General features: G+C 41.8%; 1 protein-coding gene across 5 annotated transcripts in view; it reads right to left on the bottom strand.

Annotated features, from left to right (window-relative positions):
- The window catches only part of tex10 (testis expressed 10), a 94511-nt gene that overhangs the window by 50250 nt on the left and 24786 nt on the right, over positions 1-19475 (bottom strand). For 4 of the 5 annotated variants that reach the window (XM_063043893.1, XM_063043891.1, XM_063043895.1 and 1 more), the window contains exons 6-8: positions 12262-12374; positions 10857-11098; positions 7974-8112 (exon numbers count right to left, since the gene is read on the bottom strand). In XM_063043893.1, coding sequence (XP_062899963.1) covers positions 7974-8112; positions 10857-11098; positions 12262-12374 — 494 coding nt within the window. The remainder of the gene's footprint in view (positions 1-7973; positions 8113-10856; positions 11099-12261; positions 12375-19475) is intronic. The other variant, XM_063043894.1, reaches the window with a different exon arrangement.

Raw genomic sequence — 19475 nt, 5'->3', positions numbered from 1 at the left:
CCCAGTAATAAAACCTAAAATTAGGTAAGGCTAAACCTCCAGACTTTTCAGATTTTTGAAAGATGAACTTTATTTAAACAAGGACGTTTATTTTTCCATATATAGGAGGATAAAATAGATTCAAGGGAGTCAGAAAAAGGATTTAGGAATAAAAACAGGTAAAGCCTGAAAAAGATATATAAATTTAGGTAGAATATTAATTTTAATGGAATTAATTTGTCTAATCAACTATATTGAAAGAGGTGACCAATTTAATGATTTATCCTTTTTACATGGTTCAATAAAGTAAAAAAGTTTTCTTTAAACAGGTGTTTGTAATTCTTAGTCAGAGGTTCCCAACCTTTTTGGTTCCGCAGACCGGTTTAATATTCTTGGGGACCGAGCGACGGGGGGGGGGTTTAAGACCGGAATATAGGTGTTAAGTCAACTATAAGTCACTTATAAGTGGCTAATACACTCAATTTTGTTTCTGAAAGGGTTTATCTAACGAATTTAGTATTAAACACACAGTGCATATTTTTGTCACATGAATATAGTGTTAAGTCAATTATAAGTCACTTATAAGTCAATAGCATCATAATTTTAAGTAACTTTTGGATATTAAACACACAGTGCATATTTTCCTCGTATGAACATATAAAATCATTGTAACACACCAATATCGCTGAATCAGTGGGAGCCCTGGGCTTGTTTCTCTGCAACAAGACGGTCCTATCAAGGGGTGGTGGGAGACAATGATACTCGAAAGGGGTTCCTTATGTCCAGTCGACAGAGATGTTATGTCAAGCATACTTCTCAGCCTATTGTCATTTGCAAGCTCGAGGAGTTGATCTTTTTCCCACGCTGACACGGAAGATTCACTGGAAACATTCACAACTGGGTCACGGACCCATTCCTTTGCATGTCTTGGGTCATTTGCATCTTGGGTCACTAGTGACCTCACGTGTGTTGAAGTCAGCAGTGGGCGTGACAGGGAATGAGGAAAGGTGCAGCTGACTCATATCATTTCCTCACGGCCCGGTAGCACATGCTCTGCGGTCCAGTGGTTGGGGACCACTGCGGTAGGCCCGGTGGTTGGGGACCACTATTCTTAGTGACTGACACTCCCAAATAAGTAAATGGATTCCTTACAAATGTAAAAGGGAGATTAGTATTAATTGATACCAAACTACTTAAAGGAAATAATTCACTCTTATGTAGGTTCAATTTATATCCTGAAAACTGGCTAAAACGTGAGAGTAAGGAAAGTACGCAAGGTAGCAAGGTATCAACATTAGAGATAAAAAGCGTAAAGTGAGATTTTGTGGGTGATACCTCTCCTTAAAATACCACAGATATCATTAGATTCTCGAAAAGCAATGGCAGGGGTTCTAAAGCTAGATCAAAAAGCAAAGTACTCAACAGACTGCCTTGTCTAGTTCCGCGGTGAAGTTTAAATGGTTTGGAATTTTGAAAATTAGTAAGAACCCGGGCAGAAGGAGATAGATAAAGCAACTTAATCCATTGAATAAAATCTGGTCCAAAATTAAATTTTACGAAGGTTTTAAATAAATAATTCCATTCAACCCGATCAAAGGCCTTCTCAGCATCTAAGGATATCACACATTCCAACATCTCCTGAGAAGGAGAGTAAATAACATTTAATACACGGCGTATACTAAAATGGGAATGTCGGTTTTTAATAAATCCCGTCTGATCATCAGAAATAATAGAAGGTAAAATATTTTCAATCCTACGAGCCAGAACTTTAGAAAGAATGTTAGTATCAACATTGAGTAATAAAATTGGCCTATATGAAGAGCATTCAGTTGGGTCCTTGTTCTTTTTTAGGATAAGCGGAATAGAAGCTTCATAAAAAGATTGAGGCAAACTACCCAATTTGAAAGAATCTAAAAAGACTAAGTGTAACTGCGGTATAATTAATGAAGAAAAAGCCATATAAAATTCTCCAGACCCGGAGCCTTCCCCGAGTGTAATGAACGTATAGCCTCGGCAATTTCCTCATAAGAAATGGGTTGATCCATCTGTTTGCAATTATCTGCAGAAAGTACAGGAAAATTTAATTGATCTAGAAAATTCTTCATTACAGTATTATCTTTAGGGGAATCAGAACTATAATGTTTAGAATAGAATTTTCTAAAGGTATCATTTATTTCAGAGTGATCAGTTGTCCTATCACCATTAGTTGTGCAAATTTCTTTAATTTGAAGTTTAACTACAAAAGTTTACAATCGGTTGGCCAATACTTTACCTAATTTATCCCTGTGAATGTAAAATTGAGTTTTATCTTTAAGAAGTTGAGTTTCAATTGGATATGGTAACAGAAGATCATATTTAGTTTTAACTTCCAACATGTCTTTTATATAAAACAGGATCTGGAGCTATAGCATATTTTTGATCTAATTGTTTCAATTGATTGGCTAATCAAATTCTTTCTTTATTAGCTTTATTCTTAACACTAAACATTAACACTAGACATTAAACATTTAATCTTTTATCTTCAGGAAAAAAACAGACTAAGCAGTTAGCCTTCAAATCTAAAAAATCTTTGTTCTTCATTCAAACGAAACTATTCGAAGGATCCATCTTTAATGAGATTCTCAGTCAAACTGGGTAGCCAAGGGACGGGTTAAAACCCTTGTTTAAAAAAATTCCAACAAAGCTTGTTTAAACTTAGCACGTTCCTGCATAACCTCAAGCAAATAATCTTCGAGAATCTTAATATTCCACTCTATAGTCAATCATGCCCCTTCGACGGGATTTGTGAATTAAAATTTTCTCATTTAATCTTGTGTCTTCATGTAAGGACAAACTAAACAGCTAGCCTTCGGATTTTGAAAACCTTTGTGCTTCAACAGTCGAACGGAACCATTCGAAAGATCCATCTTTAAGTGTGATTCTGAGTCGGGCTGGTTAGAGAAGGGAAGGCTTGAAACCCTTATTAAAAAGCTCAGACATAAATTCTTTGAAATTAACACGTTCCTGCATAAGCTCAGGCAAGTAATCTCCAACAATTCTAATCTTACAACCATGATAGTCAATCATGCCTCTTCAACGAGATTTACGAATTAAGAGTTCCTTTGTTTTAAATTCCTGAAAACAGATTATTACTGATCTTGGTCTCTGACCCTTAGGAGGGCTAAATACAGGAGATCTGTGAACTCCGTCAATCCTAGGCACAGACGTCAAAATCTCCGGAAATAACTCTTGCAAAAAATTCCATTGGATGATTACCTTCGATTAATTCTTCAAGACCCAGAACCCATAGGTTGTTTCTTCTACTTCTATTTTCTAGGTTGATAATCTTCTGTCTTAACTTTTCATTGGACTTTGATTGCTTTTCACAAAGCTTTTGAAAATCATCCACTTCCGTTTCCAGAGATGCCAAAATGTCTTCGTTATTTTTGATACCTTTATCGTGTTCATTAAGAGTTTATTGAATAGAATCCAGTTTACCATCTATTTGCTTAAATTCAGAGCTGAATTGTTGAAACTTCTCAGAGGCTTCTCGTGTATGACTTTGCAGCAAATCCATAATAGAATCCAAAGAAGCAGGGAGATCATCCTTTTTAGTACCTCTGACCCTCCTTGTATCCATAATGAAAGAATGTCACATTTAAAAAAGTTTCAAGACAGGTTGGAAATAATAAGATAATTAGAGTTGGAGCAACGGCGGATTGCTGTTACTCCATCAGCCGCCACCAGGAAATCCATGATTGATTCTTAACTACTAATTGAAATGGCCTAGGATGCTTATTTCAATGAAAAACTCAACAGATTGTGGAAATAACTTCATATGGTGAACCACAGCTGTGCACGGACCTCATCGGCACTTAAAGGGTAAGAAATTGTACGTAATAAATGCCTGCCTTCACATGAATGTCCAAAGCCAGTGATTATGTTAATCAAAACAATGCTCCCTGCACACTAAATTTAAAAAGTGCCATCCCATGAAAGGCACAACGTAATTGCACAAGCAACAAATCAGAACAACTCCCTATTGATTAGCCCTACAGTCAAGAAAAGCAATAGTTAAATAAAGCATCAAACAGAAAGAAAGACTCAGAATATCACGAAGGTGGACCTATCACCCACCAACCCTTACCCCTGCAGTCTTTTGTGTTTTTTTACTGAATTGGAAAAGAAGCTGAAACCTAGCCAAGTTCAGCAAACAATAGGGTAAAAGTGACAGCAAACATATTCAGTCACAAGTACGGCTTCAAATTTGTCCAGGTAACAGATGCCCATCGCTAGGGAACTTGGTTCACTCCAAACAGAAAATCGATATTGTGCTCAAGATTCCCAAACAGCTGTCACAAAAGTATCAATAATTGTATTGGTCCTGACACAAATGTACAACTGAATCTCAGAAGACGACACTGTCTGGAAATATTGGACTAGATGCAAATAGTAGACTACATAAACACTTAATGCACTTGAGCAAAGCAACAGTAGTTGGCAGTGCATTTCCTACCTAATTAATTTAACTGTTTCATCAATAAACGTTCATCAACAAAAATGTTACACAGCACTGTCAGTGCAGTTGACTTGCAGCTTCAAATTTTCCAACAATGAAGAATAGTATTCTTGACCATATACAGTTGCAAGAAAAACTTTGTGAACCCTTTGCAATTATCTGCTTTTCTGCATTAATTACTCATAACATGTGGCCGGATCTTTATCTATGTCACAATAATAGACAAACACAATCTGTCTAAACTAATAACACACAAATAATTGTACTTCTTCTCTTCAATACTGAGTATACACTATTTAAACAATCATAGTCTAGGTTCATAATAGTATGTAACCCTCTGGGGTAATGCCTTCTACAAGAGCTATTTGGAGTCAGATGTTCCAATCAATGAGATGAGATTGGAGGTGTGGGTTGCAGAGATGCCCTGCCCCATAAAAAAGACACACAAAGGCAGGTTACTAACAGAGCCTGCTCTTCTCATGAAAGAACTGTTTATGTGCACCATGCCTCAATTGAAACAACTTTCAGAGGATCTTAGAAGAATTGTAGAGATGCATGAAGCTGGAAAAGGCTACAAAATCATTCCTAAACACCTGAGTGTTCATCCATTACACAGTAAAGAGAAACTGTCTACAAATGAAGGGATTGAAGGCAGATAAATCCCCAGGGCCAGATGGTCTGCATCCTAGAGTGCTTAAGGAAGTAGCCCAAGAAATAGTGGATGCATTAGTGATAATTTTTCAAAACTCGTTAGATTCTGGACTAGTTCCTGAGGATTGGAGGGTGGCTAATGTAACCCCACTTTTTTAAAAAGGAGGGAGAGAGAAACCGGGGAATTATAGGCCGGTTAGCCTAACATCGGTGGTGGGGAAACTGCTGGAGTCAGTTATCAAGGATGTGATAACAGCACATTTGGAAAGCGGTGAAATCATCGGACAAAGTCAGCATGGATTTGTGAAAGGAAAATCATGTCTGACGAATCTCATAGAATTTTTTGAGGATGTAACTAGTAGAGTGGATAGGGGAGAACCAGTGGATGTGGTATATTTGGATTTTCAAAAGGCTTTTGACAAGGTCCCACACAGGAGATTAGTGTGCAAACTTAAAGCACACGGTATTGGGGGTAAGGTATTGGTGTGGGTGGAGAATTGGTTAGCAGACAGGAAGCAAAGAGTGGGAATAAACGGGACCTTTTCAGAATGGCAGGCGGTGACTAGTGGGGTACCGCAAGGCTCAGTGCTGGGACCCCAGTTGTTTACAATATATATTAATGACTTGGATGAGGGAATTAAATGCAGCATCTCCAAGTTTGCGGATGACACGAAGCTGGGTGGCAGTGTTAGCAGTGAGGAGGATGCTAAGAGGATGCAGGGTGACTTGGATAGGTTGGGTGAGTGGGCAAACTCATGGCAGATGCAATTTAATGTGGATAAATGTGAAGTTATCCACTTTGGTGGCAAAAATAGGAAAACAGATTATTATCTGAATGGTGGCCGATTAGGAAAAGGGGAGGTGCAACGAGACCTGGGTGTCATTATACACCAGTCATTGAAAGTGGGCATACAGGTACAGCAGGCGGTGAAAAAGGCGAACGGTATGCTGGCATTTATAGCGAGAGGATTCGAGTACAGGAGCAGGGAGGTACTACTGCAGTTGTACAAGGCCTTGGTGAGACCACACCTGGAGTATTGTGTGCAGTTTTGGTCCCCTAATCTGAGGAAAGACATCTTTGCCATAGAGGGAGTACAAAGAAGGTTCACCAGATTGATTCCTGGGATGGCAGGTCTTTCATATGAAGAAAGACTGGATGAACTGGGCTTGTACTCGTTGGAATTTAGAAGATTGAGGGGGGATCTGATTGAAACGTATAAGATCCTAAAGGGATTGGACAGGCTAGATGCGGGAAGATTGTTCCCGATGTTGGGGAGGTCCAGAACGAGGGGTCACAGTTTGAGGATAGAGGGGAAGCCTTTTAGGACCGAGATTAGGAAAAACTTCTTCACACAGAGAGTGGTGAATCTGTGGAATTCTCTGCCACAGCAAACTGTTGAGGCCAGTTCATTGGCTATGTTTAAGAGGGAGTTAGATATGGCCTTTGTGGCTACAGGGGTCAAGGGGTATGGAGGGAAGGCTGGGTTCTGAGTTGGATGATCAGCCATGATCATAATAAATGGCGGTGCAGGCTCGAAGGGCCAAATGGCCTACTCCTGCACCTATTTTCTATGTTTCTATGTTTCTATGAAATTCAGTATCCTTGCTATTCCCCCTAGGAGTGGGCATCTTGCAAAGATCACACCAAGAGCACAACGTGCAATACTGAAGGAGGTGAAAAAGAACCCAAATATATCAGCAAAAGACCTACAAAAATCTCTAGAACTTTCTAAAGGAGGCAAAAAAGAACCCAAATGTAACAGTAAAAGACCTACAGAAATCTCTATAACTATCTAAAGTCTCTGTTCATGTGTCCACTAAATGAAAAACACTAAACAAGAATGGTGTTCATGCAAGGACACGATGGATAAAACCACTGCTCTCCAACAGAAAAAAAACATTGCTGCATGTCTCAAGTTTGCAAAAGATCACCTGGATATTCCACAAGGCTTCCGGGACAGCGTTCTGTAGATAGATGAGACAACAGTTGAACTTTGTTGACAAGACATGCACACCGCTATGTTTGGAGGAAAAAGGGTACTGCATACCAACACCAAAACCTGATGAAGCACGGTGGAAGGAGCATCATGGTTTGGAGCTGCTTTGCTGCATCAGGCCTAGACAGCTTTCAATTGTCGAGGGAACAATGAATTCAAAATTGTATCAAGACATTTTACAGGAGAATGTCAGGGTAGTGGTCTGTCACCTTAAGATTAATAGAAGTTGGATGATGTAACAAGACAATGATCCGAAACATAAGAGTAAATCAACAACAGATTGGTTTAAAAAGAAGAAAATTTGTGCTTTGGAATGGCTAAGTCAGAGTCTAGACCTTAACCAATTTGAGATGCTGTGCAATATCCTGAAGAGGGCTAATCATTAAGGTGTCCCAGAAAATATTGATGAACTGAAACAGTTTTGTACGGAGGAATGGTCCAAAATTCTTCCTCACCGTGCAAGTCTAATGGCAGCTACAGAAAAGGTCTTGTTATTACTGCTAAAGGAGGTTCTACCAGTTATTAAATACAAGGGTTCACATACTCTTTCCAGCCTGAACTGTAAATGATTAAACAATGTGTTCAATAAAGACATGCAAAGTACAATTGTTTGGGTGTTATTAGTTTAGGCAGATTGTGTTTGTCTACTGTTGTGACATAGATAAAGATCCGACCACATTTTATGAGTAATTAATACAAAAAACCAGGTAATTACAAAAGGTTCACAAACTTTTTCTTGCATCTGTAAGGACATAATGATATCCTTACTTAGCCAGACAGGAATCATATCATTTCTACATTGGAAACATTGTCTGTACACTCATTGTTGAGGGGAATGTATACTTTACCTAGCAATCTGAAGATTCGATGTTTTCTCTCTCAGGTAAAGACCGCTAAAGAAATTGATCAACATGGTGCGAACAGAAAGAGCAAGTCCCTGTTGCTGGTACTGTGTGTAAACTGCCCTTAGCAATTCCTCTGTAGCTGCTGAAAATAAGTACAAAGAATAAATTGGGGAAAATAGACAATAGACAATAGGTGCAAGAGTAGGACATTCGGCCTTTCGAGCCAGCACCGCCATTCACTGTGATCATGACTGATCATCCACAATCAGTATCCAGATCCTGCCTTATCCCCATAACCTTTGATTCCGTTATCTTTAAGAGCTCTATTCATCTCCTTTTTGAAAGCATCCAGAGACTTGGCCTCCACAGCCTTCTGGGGCAGAGCATTCCATATATCCACCACTCTCTGGGTGAAAAAGTTTTTCCTCAACTCTGTTCTAAATGGCCTACCCCTTATTCTTAAACTGTGGCCTCTGGTTCTGGACTCACCCATCAGCGGGAACATGCTTCCTGCCTCCCGCGTGTCCAATCCCTTAATAATCTTATATGTTTCGATAAGATCCCCTCTCAGCCTTCTAAATTCCAGAGTATACAAGCCCAGTCGCTCCAATCTTTCGACATATGACAGTCCCGCCATCCCGGGAATTAACCTTGTGAACCTACGCTGCACTCCCTCAATAGCAAGAATGTCCTTCCTCAAATTTGGAGACCAAAACTGCACACAGTACTCCAGGTGTGGTCTCACCAGGGCCCTGTACAGCTGCAGAAGGACCTCTTTGCTCTTATACTCAATTCCCCTTGTTAGGAAGGCCAGCATGCCATTAGCTTTCTTCACTGCCTGCTGTACTTGCATGCTTGCTTTCAGTGACTGATGTACAAGAACACCTAGATCTCGTTTTACTTCCCCTTTTCCTAACTTGACTCCATTTAGATAATAATCTGCCTTCCCGTTCTTACCACCAAAGTGGATAACCTCACATTTATCCACATTAAGCTGCATCTGCCATGCATCTGCCCACTCACCCAGCCTGTCCAAGTCACCCTGCATTTTCATAACATCCTCCTCAACATTTCACACTGCCACCCAGCTTTGTGTCATCGGCAAATTTGCCAATGTTACTTTTAATTCCCTCATCTAAATCATTAATATATATTGTAAACAGCTGCGGTCCCAGCACTGAACCCTGCGGTACCCCACTGGTCACCGCCTGCCATTCCGAAAGGGACCCGTTAATCGCTACTCTTTGTTTTCTGTCAGCCAGCCAATTTTCGATCCATGTCTCTGCCCCCAATAGCATGTGCCCTAATTTTGCCCACTAATCTCTTATGTGGGACTTTATCAAAGGTTTTCTGAAAGGCCAAATACACTACATCCACTGGCTCTCCCTTGTCTATTTTCATAGTTACATCCTCAAAAAATTCCAGAAGATTAGTCAAGCACGATTTCCCCTTCGTAAATCTATGCTGACTTGGACCAATCCTGTTACTACTATGTGTCGTAATTTCATCTTTTATAATTGACTCCAGCATCTTTCCCACCACCGACGTCAGGCTAACCAGTCTATAATTCCCTGTTTTCTCTCTTCCTCCCTTCTTGAAGAGAGGGACAACATTAGCCACCCTCCAATCCACAGGAACTGATCCTGAATCTATAGAACATTGGAAAATGCTTACCAATGCATCCACGATTTCTAAAGCCACCTCCTTAAGTACCCTGGGATGCAGACCATCAAGTCCCAGGGACTTATCAGCCTTCAGACCCAACAGCCTATCCAACACCACTTCCTGCCTAATACAAATTTCCTTCAATTCATCCATTACCCTAGGTCCTTTGGCCACTATTACATCTGAGAGATTGTTTGTGTCTTCCCTAGTGAAGACAGATCCAAAGTACCTGTTCAACTCGTCTGCCATTTCCTTGTTCCCCATAACAAATTCACCCGCTTCTGTCTTCAAGGGCCCAATTTTGGTCTTAACTATTTCTTTCCTTTTCACATACCTGAAGAAGCTTTTACTATCCTCCTTTATATTCTTGGCTAGTTTACCTTTGTATCTCATTTTTTCTCCATGTATTGCCTTTTTAGTTACTTTCTGTTGCTCTTTAAAAGTTTCCCAATCCTCCGGCTTCCCACTCGTCTTTGCTATGTTATACTCCTTCTCTTTTATTTTCATACTGTCCATTACTTCCCTTGTCAGCCACGGTCTCTCCTTACTCCCCTTAGGATCTTTCTTCCGCTTTGGAATGAACTGATCCTGCACCTTCCGCATTATTCCCAGAAACAGTTAAAGAAAACTAGTTGCTTAAAGATCCAAACTTCATAATAAGGTACATTTCCAAAGTACACTCAAAGCATAATAACTGGCCCCAATGAACCTACATTCCAGAGAGCTTAAATACAATATCCCAGACCCACTCCTGATTTCTGCTATGAATATATTCCACGTGGATGTCTCATGGTGGGGGAGCGGCCACAGTGAGGAAAGCTAAAGCTAAAAATAGCTAAATAAGCAAAATACCCGATGACATCATAACAGAACCCAATAAGACTAAAAAAGGAAATAATTTAAAATCTTTTCTTTCTCTTTCCATTTCTCTTTGAATGTATATTGAAAGTAATGCTTTAACAAATATCGAATGTTCAAGCAGATAACTTCATTATAAATTGTTTAATACTTTCAAACTTGCAATGAGTAAAAACCAACAGGACTCAGTATGTTAAAGGCAACAATAAAAAACTGTTTAGGAAATAGCTGGTTTATGAATGTGTCATGTCTAATTGTCACAGCCACCTAATGCACTGCATAAGCTTAGTGGATTGCAATATGCAAAGTACACAACTTTTTAACATTAATGCCGACTTTTACTTATTCATTGCTTTATCTCACCTCTGTTGTGCTGTATCAATACAAGCCTCCATACCAGCATTAGCATCCCACTCAGCTGTTGGCAGGTCAGTTTCCTACCATCTGACAAATTTTCAGTCACAAATTTTCGTATTTGCTCTAACCAGTCTGAATCCTGATGGACAGTTAAAGAATTGGTGAGTGACACCATGACCTGACACAATGCCAGATTCAATGCAAGAGAATGGTCTGCATTGTTCATAAATGTTGCTCCTTGTTTATCCCTGAAAATAAGTGAAAATTAATGACTTTCTTCTGGTACACAATTAATGCAGAATAAGATAAAAGTAACTTCATTAATTTGTATTTATAAATGTTTTATACCATCAGCCAAATTAATAATTTGATTTTTTAATGAAGGAAACATACTCAAATACAGTACTCCAGAAGTGCAAATTGAATTCAATTTTCTATTTCCTCACAATGTAGGAAGACACCATAAAGCTCAGCCGGACTATATTGGCTCGATGTAACCTATTCTCTCACACACGTCATTAACTACCCTTGCTTCCCACACCAGATAACTTATTGAAGGCAATTAACATACCAACCAATGTGCCTTTAGGACACTGGAAGAAACCCAAGCAAGGGTAGGGGTAGTGGTGGGGGTGTGAGGTAGAAGAGGGGCATGTCCTCACAGCAACACACACAAAATGCTAGAGGAACTCAGCGGGTTAGGCTGCATCTATGGAAAAGAATAAATAGTTGACGTTTTGGGCCAAGACCCTTCTTCAGGTCTAGAAAGGAAGGAGGAAGACACCAGAACAAAAAGGCGTGGGGAGCGGAAGAAGGATAGCTAGAAGATGATAGGTGAAGCCAGGTGGGTAGGAAAGGTAAAGAGCCGTCGAGGAAGGAACCTGAGGAAATCTCATAAATATAGGGAAAACAAGCAAATTTCACACAGGAAGCACTGGAGGTCATAACCGAACCTGGATTGCTTGAACTGTAAGGAGCTGCACTTCTTGTTGTTACACTCTGCTGTTATCAAGCAAATCTGTCTTAATTTTCAAAAAGCTGTGTTTTGCAATACAATCTTTTAAAAGTAAATTTATCGGAAGCTAATTGATGGAGTCATCCTACACCAAGTCATTTTATGTAACAAATCGTTACAGAATGAGGCTGTTTGCATTGATCTGAAACTCCATCATGATTATGTTGTTTATGCAAGCTTTCCACCAAAGAAACCCTGGTTATCAAGATATTTAACCCATCAGTTTAACCCATCAATGAAAAGAGATGATTATAATTGCAATACACTTATTTAACATTAAGCTCCTTGCGAAGCAGTAAAAGAAAGTTTTACTAATAGATTTTTGAACCAGAATATCTCTTTCATGTACTAATTCCATATCATTCCATTTCCATCATATCAAAATTGTTTACTTACTTTTTATCCCAATCTTTCTTTCTGTTTCTGGGTGTCTCCAGCACAGAATAAGGAAAATGCCTGATGAAATGATCTTTAAAATCACAAAGATAGTGATTTCGGAGCCAGAGTTCCTGAAAAACATGGAAACAATTTTTTTTAAAAGCATTTAACTATAAGGCATTATAGCGTATTAGTCTAAGTATACCAAAATCTTTCGAACTGAATACAGAACAATACAACAAAGTAAAGGCCCTTCAGCCCATGATGTTGTGCCGAAATTTTAACCTGCTCAAGATCTATCTAACCTTTCCCTCCCTCTTTCATTAATGTGTCTATCGAAAAGTCTCATAAATATCCCTAATGTATCTGCCGTTACCAATACCCCTTGTTTAATGCATCCACTGCTCTCTGTATAAAAGGGATACCTTTGACATCCCCCCACCCAAATTTTCCTCCAATCACTTTAGAATTATGTCCACCACCACCCCCCCCACCCGCCTCCACCAAACCATATTAGCCATTTCCACCTTGAGAAAATTCTCTGGCTGTCTACTCAAACTATGCATCTTATCTTCTTGTACACCTCTATCAAGTCACCTCTCATCCTCCTTCGCTTCAGAAAAAAACCCTAGCTCATTCAACCTCTCCTCATAAGACACACGCTCAAAGTTTCAGGAACACTACAGATTTCTGGATGGACAATGAACCAATGAACACTACCTAACAAATTTCATGACATATGCCAATGATATTTAACTTGATTCTGATTCTGACATGCTCTCTAATCTTGAAGCTTGGGGTACTGGAGCTTGGAGTTCAATTCCAGTGTTTTCTGTAAGTCTGTACGTTGCTTCCCAACTGCACATGGATTTCCTACTGGTGCTCCAGTTTCCTCCCACAGTCCAAAGACATACCGTAGTATGTTACTTAGTAACCGTAAATTGTCCCGTGAATAAGCTCGGGTTAAATCAGTGGGTTACTGGGCGGCGTGGCTCAAAGGATCGTAAGAGCCTATTCCGCACTGTATCTCTAAATAAAAATAAATATCTTCTGCACCCTACATAAAGCTTTGACATTGTTCCTATAGTGAAGCAACCAGAAATTAACACAATATTCCAAAAAGAATACAAATATAAATAAAGCAACACACACAAAATGCTGGAGCTCAGCAGGCCAGGCAGCAGCTATGGAAAAAAGTACAGTCGGAGTTTCGGCTGAGACCCATCTCCAGGCCTGCCAAAGCATTTTGTGTTGCTTGGATTTCCAGCATCTGCAGATTTTCTCCTGTTTGTGAAGAAATATAATTAAGTACCTGTCTCCCTTTTCTTGATCTATCTGTCTCCTTCGCCGGAGACAAATGGTCTACTGCTAACTTTCATAAACTCACCACTTCCAATGGCTATCTTAACTTTACCTCTTCCCACCCAGTCTTCTGTAAAAATACCATTCCTTTTTCTCCGTTCCTTAGTCTCCGCCCTATCTGTTCCCAGGATGAGGCTTTCTATTCCACAACAGAAATGTCCTCCTCCTTCAAACAGCACGGTTTCCCATCCTCCAGAATTGACGCTGCCCTCACCTGCATCTCCCAGACATCCACACTCACACCATCTTCAACCCTTCCCCACCACCCCCCCGTCTTAACAGGGATAGAGTTCCTCTTGTCCTCACCTACCACCCTACAAGCCTCTGCATCCTCTGTGATTCGCTTGCCTAGGTGGCACTCCCCACTAATATCCCACCTGGCATTTATCCCTGATATGGTACACCCGCCCATTCAGTCCACGGCCTCCTCTTCTGCACAATGATGCCACTCTCAGGCTGGAGGAGCAACACATCACATTCCATCTACATCACCTCCAACCTAGTGGCATGAATATCAATTTCTCCAGCTTCTGGTTATTTTTCCCTCCCCCTTCTTCATTTCCCCACTCTGACCTCTTAACTCTTCTCCTCACATGTCCATCACCTCTCTCTGGTACCCCTTCTCCTTCCCTTTCTCCCATGATCCACTCTCCTGTCCTGTCAGGTTCCGTCTTCTCCAGCCCTTTGCCTTTTCCACTTATAACCTGCCATATTACGACTTCACTCCCTCTCCCCATCGACCTGGTTCAACTATCTCCTTCTAGTTTATCCTCCGCCTACACCGCCCACCTTCTTATTCTGGCATCTTCCCCCTCCCTTTCCAGTCCTGATGAAGGGTCTCTGACAATGTTCCCTCTAAGGTGTGCGCATGAAAACATGTCATTTGCTATTGGAGCACAAAGGAATTTAAACCGCACCCTCTACCTTGTTAGCATGTTAAGTATATTTCACAATCATACATAATCACATTTCCTTTTCCAGTTCCTGACGCGGATGACGTTAACAACATGGAGACTGTTATGATTTGTCTGCAGCTTTTAGAACTGGTTTATTTATACTGATTTCATTGAAGAAATTATTCAGTGTGCACATGTTGTTGTCACTGGGCAAGAAATTGCACAGCACAAGATTTTTGTGCACACTGGTTATTACAAATTAGATCGAACATTTGTCTTGGCCTGAAACGTCGACTCTTAGATGCTGACTAACCTGCTGAGTTCCTCCTGCATTTTAGTCACAGTCAGGAGGGGGAAGGGGAAGAGTCAGGTACTAGAGAGTACCCCTGTGGCTGTACCCCTTGACAATAAGCACTCCTCCTGTTTGAGTACTGTTGGGGGGGGGGGGGGGAAACAGCCTACCTGGGAGAAGCGACAGTGGCCATGCCTCTGGCATATAGTCCAGCCCTGTGGCTCAGAAGGGTAGGGAAAGGACGAGGATGGCAGCAGTGATAGGGGACTCTATAGTTAGGGGGACAGACAGCGATTCTGTGGACGCAGGAAAGAAACTCGGATGGTAGTTTGCCTCCCAGGTGCCAGGGTCCAGGATGTTTCAGATCAAATCCAAGATATCATGCAGTGCGAGGGAGAACAGCCAGAAGTCGTGGTACATATTGGTACCAATGACATATGTAGGAAAAGGGAAGAGGTGCTGAAAAAAAGAGTACAGGGAGTTAGGATGGAAGTTGAGAAGCCGGACCACACAAGTAGTAATCTCAGGATTACTGCTTGTGCCACGATACAGTGAGTATAGGAATAGAATGAGGTGGAGGATAAATGCATGCCTGAGGGATTGGAGCAGGGGGCAGGGATTCAGATTTCTGAATCATTAGGACCTCTTTTGGAGCAGGTGTGACCTGTACAAAAAGGACAGGGTGCACTTGAATCCCAGGGGGACCAATATGCTGGTGGGGAGGTTTGCTAAGGCTACTGGGGAGAGTTTAAACGAGAATTGTTGGGAGGTGGGAACCGAACTGAAGAGACTGAGGAAGAGGAGGCTGGCTCACAAATAGAGAAAGCTTGTAGACAGTGCGAGGAGGAGGTTAGGCAGGTGATAGAGAAAGGATGCGCTCAGACCAAAGATTTGAGATGTTTCTATTTTAACGCAAGGAGTGTTGTGAACAAAGCGAATGAGCTTAGAGTATGGATCGGTACTTGGAATTATTATGTGGTAGCCATTACAGAGACTTAGATGGCTCAGGGACAGGAATGGTTACTTCAAGTGCCAGGTTTTAGATGTTTCAGAAAGAACAGGGAGGGAGGCAAAAGAGGTGGGGGTGTGGCACTGTTGATCAGAGATAGTGTCACGGCTGCAGAAAAGGTAGACACCATGGAGGGATTGTCTATGGAGTCCCTGTGGGTGGAGGTTAGGAACAGGAAGGGGTCAATGACTTTACTGGGTGTTTTTTAATAGGCCACCCAATAGTAACAGGGATATCGAGGAGCAGATAGGGAAACAGATCCTGGAAAGGTGTAATAATAGAGTTGTCGTGATGGGAGATTTTAATTTCCCAAATATCGATTGGCATCTCCCTAGAGCAAGGGGTTTAGATGGGGTGGAGTTTGTTAAGAGTGTTCAGGAAGGTTTCTTGACACATTGAGGCTGTACTTGATTTGGTATTGGGAAATGAACCTGGTCAGGTGTCAGATCTCTCAGTGGGAGAGCGTTTTGGAGATAGTGATCACAATTCTATCTCCTTTACCATTGGAGAGAGATAGGAGGAACAGACAAGTTAGAAAAGCGTTTAATTGGAGTAAGGGGAATTATGAGGCTATCAGGCAGGAAATTGGAAGCTTAAATTGGAAACGTTCTCAGGGAAAATTACGTAAGAAATGTAGCAAATGTTCAGGGGATATTTGTGTGGAGTTTTGCACAGGTACATTCCAATGAGACAGGGAAGTTATGGTAGGGTACAGGAACCGTGGTGTACAAAGGCTGTAATAAATCAAGTCAAGAAGAAGGAGCTACAAAAGGTTCAGAGAGTTAGGTAATGTTAGAGATCTAGAAGCTTATAAGGCTAATAGGAAGGAGCTAATAAGAAGGAGCTTAAGCTTAGGAGAGCCAGAAGGGTCCGTGAGAAGGCCTTGGCAGGCAGGATTAAGGAAAACGCCAAGACATTCTACAAGTATGTGAAGAGCAAGAGGATAAGATGTGAGAGAATAGGACCTACCAAGTGTGACAGTGGGAAAGTGTGTATGGAACTGGAGGAAATAGCAGAGGTACTTAATGAATACCTTACTTCAGTATTCTCTATGGAAAAGGATCTTGGTGATTGTAGTTCTGACTTGCAGCAGACTGAAAAGCTTGAGCATGTAGATATTAAGAAAGAGGATGTGCTGGAGCTTCTGGAAAGCATCAAGTTGGATAAGTCGCCGGGACCGGATGAGGGCATTGACCTCCCACATCATGAAGACCTTGGAGAGACTTGTTCTGGAGCTGCTCCAGCCTATGGTCAGGCCACACTTAGATCCCCTCCAGTTCGCCTACCACCCCCGACTAGAAGCTGGGGATGCCATCGTCTAGCTGCTGAACCGTGTCTACGCCCACCTGGACAAGCCAGTGAGCACTGTGAGGGTCATGTTTTTTGACTTCTCCAGTGCGTTCAACACCATCCGCCCTGCTCTGCTGGGGAAGAAGCTGACAGCGATGCAGGTGGATGTTTCCCTGGTATCATGGATTCTTGATTACCTGACTGGCAGACCACAGTACGTATGCTTGCAACACTGTGTGTCCGACAGAGTGATCAGCAGCACTGGGGCTCCACAGGGGACTGTCTTGTCTCCCTTTCTCTTCACCATTTACACCTCGGACTTCAACTACTGCACAGTGTCTTGTCATCTTCAGAAGTTTTCTGATGACTCTGCCATAGTTGGATGCATCAGCAAGGGAGATGAGGTTGAGTACAGGGTCACAGTAGGAAACTCTGTCACATGGTGTGAGCAGAATTATCTGCAGCTTAATGTGAAAAAGACTAAGGAGCTGATGGTAGACCTGAGGACAGCTAAGGTACCGGTGACCCCTGTTTCCATCCAGGGGGTCAGTGTGGACATGGTGGAGGATTACAAATACCTGGGGATACGAATTGACAATAAACTGGACTGGTCAAAGAACAGAGGCTGTCTACAAGAGCCGTCTCTATTTCCTGAGGAGACTGAGGTCCTTTAACATCTGCCAGACGATGCTGAGGATGTTCTATGAGTCTGTGGTGGCCAGTGCAATCATGTTTGCTGTTGTGTGCTGGAGCAGCAGGCTGAGGGTAGCAGACACCAACAGAATCAACAAACTCATTCGTAAGGCCAGTGATGTTGTGGGGATGGAACTGGACTCTCTCACGGTGGTGTCTGAAAAGAGGATGCTGTCTAAGTTGCATGCCATCTTGGTCAATGTCTCCCATCCACTACATAATGTACTGGGTGGGCACAGGAGTACATTTAGTCAGAGACCCATTCCTCCGAGATGCAGCACAGAGCGTCATAGGAAGTCATTCCTGCCTGTGGCCATCAAACTTTACAACTCCTCCCTGGGAGGGTCAGACACCCTGAGCCGATAGGCTGGTCTGGACTTATTTCATAATTTACTGGCATAATTTACATATTACTATTTAACTATTTATGGTTCTATTACTATTTATCATTTATGGTGCAACTGTAATGAAAACCAATTTCCCCCAGGATCAATAAAGTATGACTATGACTATGAGATGTACCCCAGGCTACTGTGGGAGGCGAGGGAGGAGTTTGCTGAGCCTCTGGTGATGATCTTTGCATCATCAATGGGGACGGGAGAGGTTCCGGAGGGTTGCGGATGTTGTTCCTTTATTTAAGAAAGGCAGTAGAGATAGCCCAGGAAATTATAGACCAGTGGGTCTTACTTCAGTGGTTGGTAAGTTGATGGAGAAGATCCTGAGAGGCAGGACTTATGAACATTTGGAGAGGTATAAAATGATTAGGAATAGTCAGCATGGCTTTGTCAAGGGCAGGGCGTGCCTTACAAGCCTGACTGAATTTTTTGAGGATGTGACTAAACACATTAATGAAGGAAGAGCAGTAGATGTTGTGTATATGGATTTCAGCAAGGCATTTGATAAGGTACCCCATGCAACTTATTGAGAGAGTAAGAAGGCATGGGATCCAAGGGGACATTGCTTTGTGGATCCAGAACTGGCCTGCCCACAGAAGGCAAAGAGTGGTTTTCGACAGGTCATATTCTGCATGGAGGTGGGTCACCAGTGGAGTGCCTCAGGGATCTGTTCTGGGATCCTTACTCTTCGTGATTTTTATAAATGACTTGGATGAGGAAGTGGAGGGATGGGTTAGTAAGTTTACTGATGACACAAAGGTTGGAGGTGTTGTGGATAGTGTGGAGGGCTGTCAGAGGTTACAGTAAGACATTGATAGGATGCAAAACTGGGCTGAGAATTGACAAATGGAGTTCAACCCAGATAAGTGTGAAGTGGTTCATTTTGGTAGGTCAAATATGATAGCAGAATGTAGTATTAATGGTAAGACCCTTGGCAGTGTGGAGGATCAGAGGGATCTTGGGGTCCGAGTCCATAGGACACTCAAAGCAGCTGCGCAGGTTGACTCTGTGGTTAAGAAGCATACCGTGCATTGGCCTTCATCAACCGTGGGATTGAGTTTAGGAGCTGAGAGGTAATGTTGCAGCTATATAGGATCCTGGTCAGATCCCACTTGGAATACTGTGCTCAGTTCTGGTCGCCTCATTACAGGAAGGACGTGGAAGCCATAGAAAGGGTGCAGAGGAGATTTACAAGGATGTTGCCTGGACTGGGGAGCATGCCTTATGAGAACAGGTTGAGGGAACTCGACCTTTTCTCATTGGAGTGACGGAGGATGAGAGGTGACCTGATAAAG

The sequence above is a fragment of the Mobula hypostoma genome, chromosome 3 (genome assembly GCF_963921235.1).
Source record: "Mobula hypostoma chromosome 3, sMobHyp1.1, whole genome shotgun sequence".
Taxonomy (NCBI): Eukaryota; Metazoa; Chordata; class Chondrichthyes; order Myliobatiformes; family Myliobatidae; genus Mobula; species Mobula hypostoma.
This window is presented reverse-complemented; position numbering and strand designations above follow the sequence as displayed.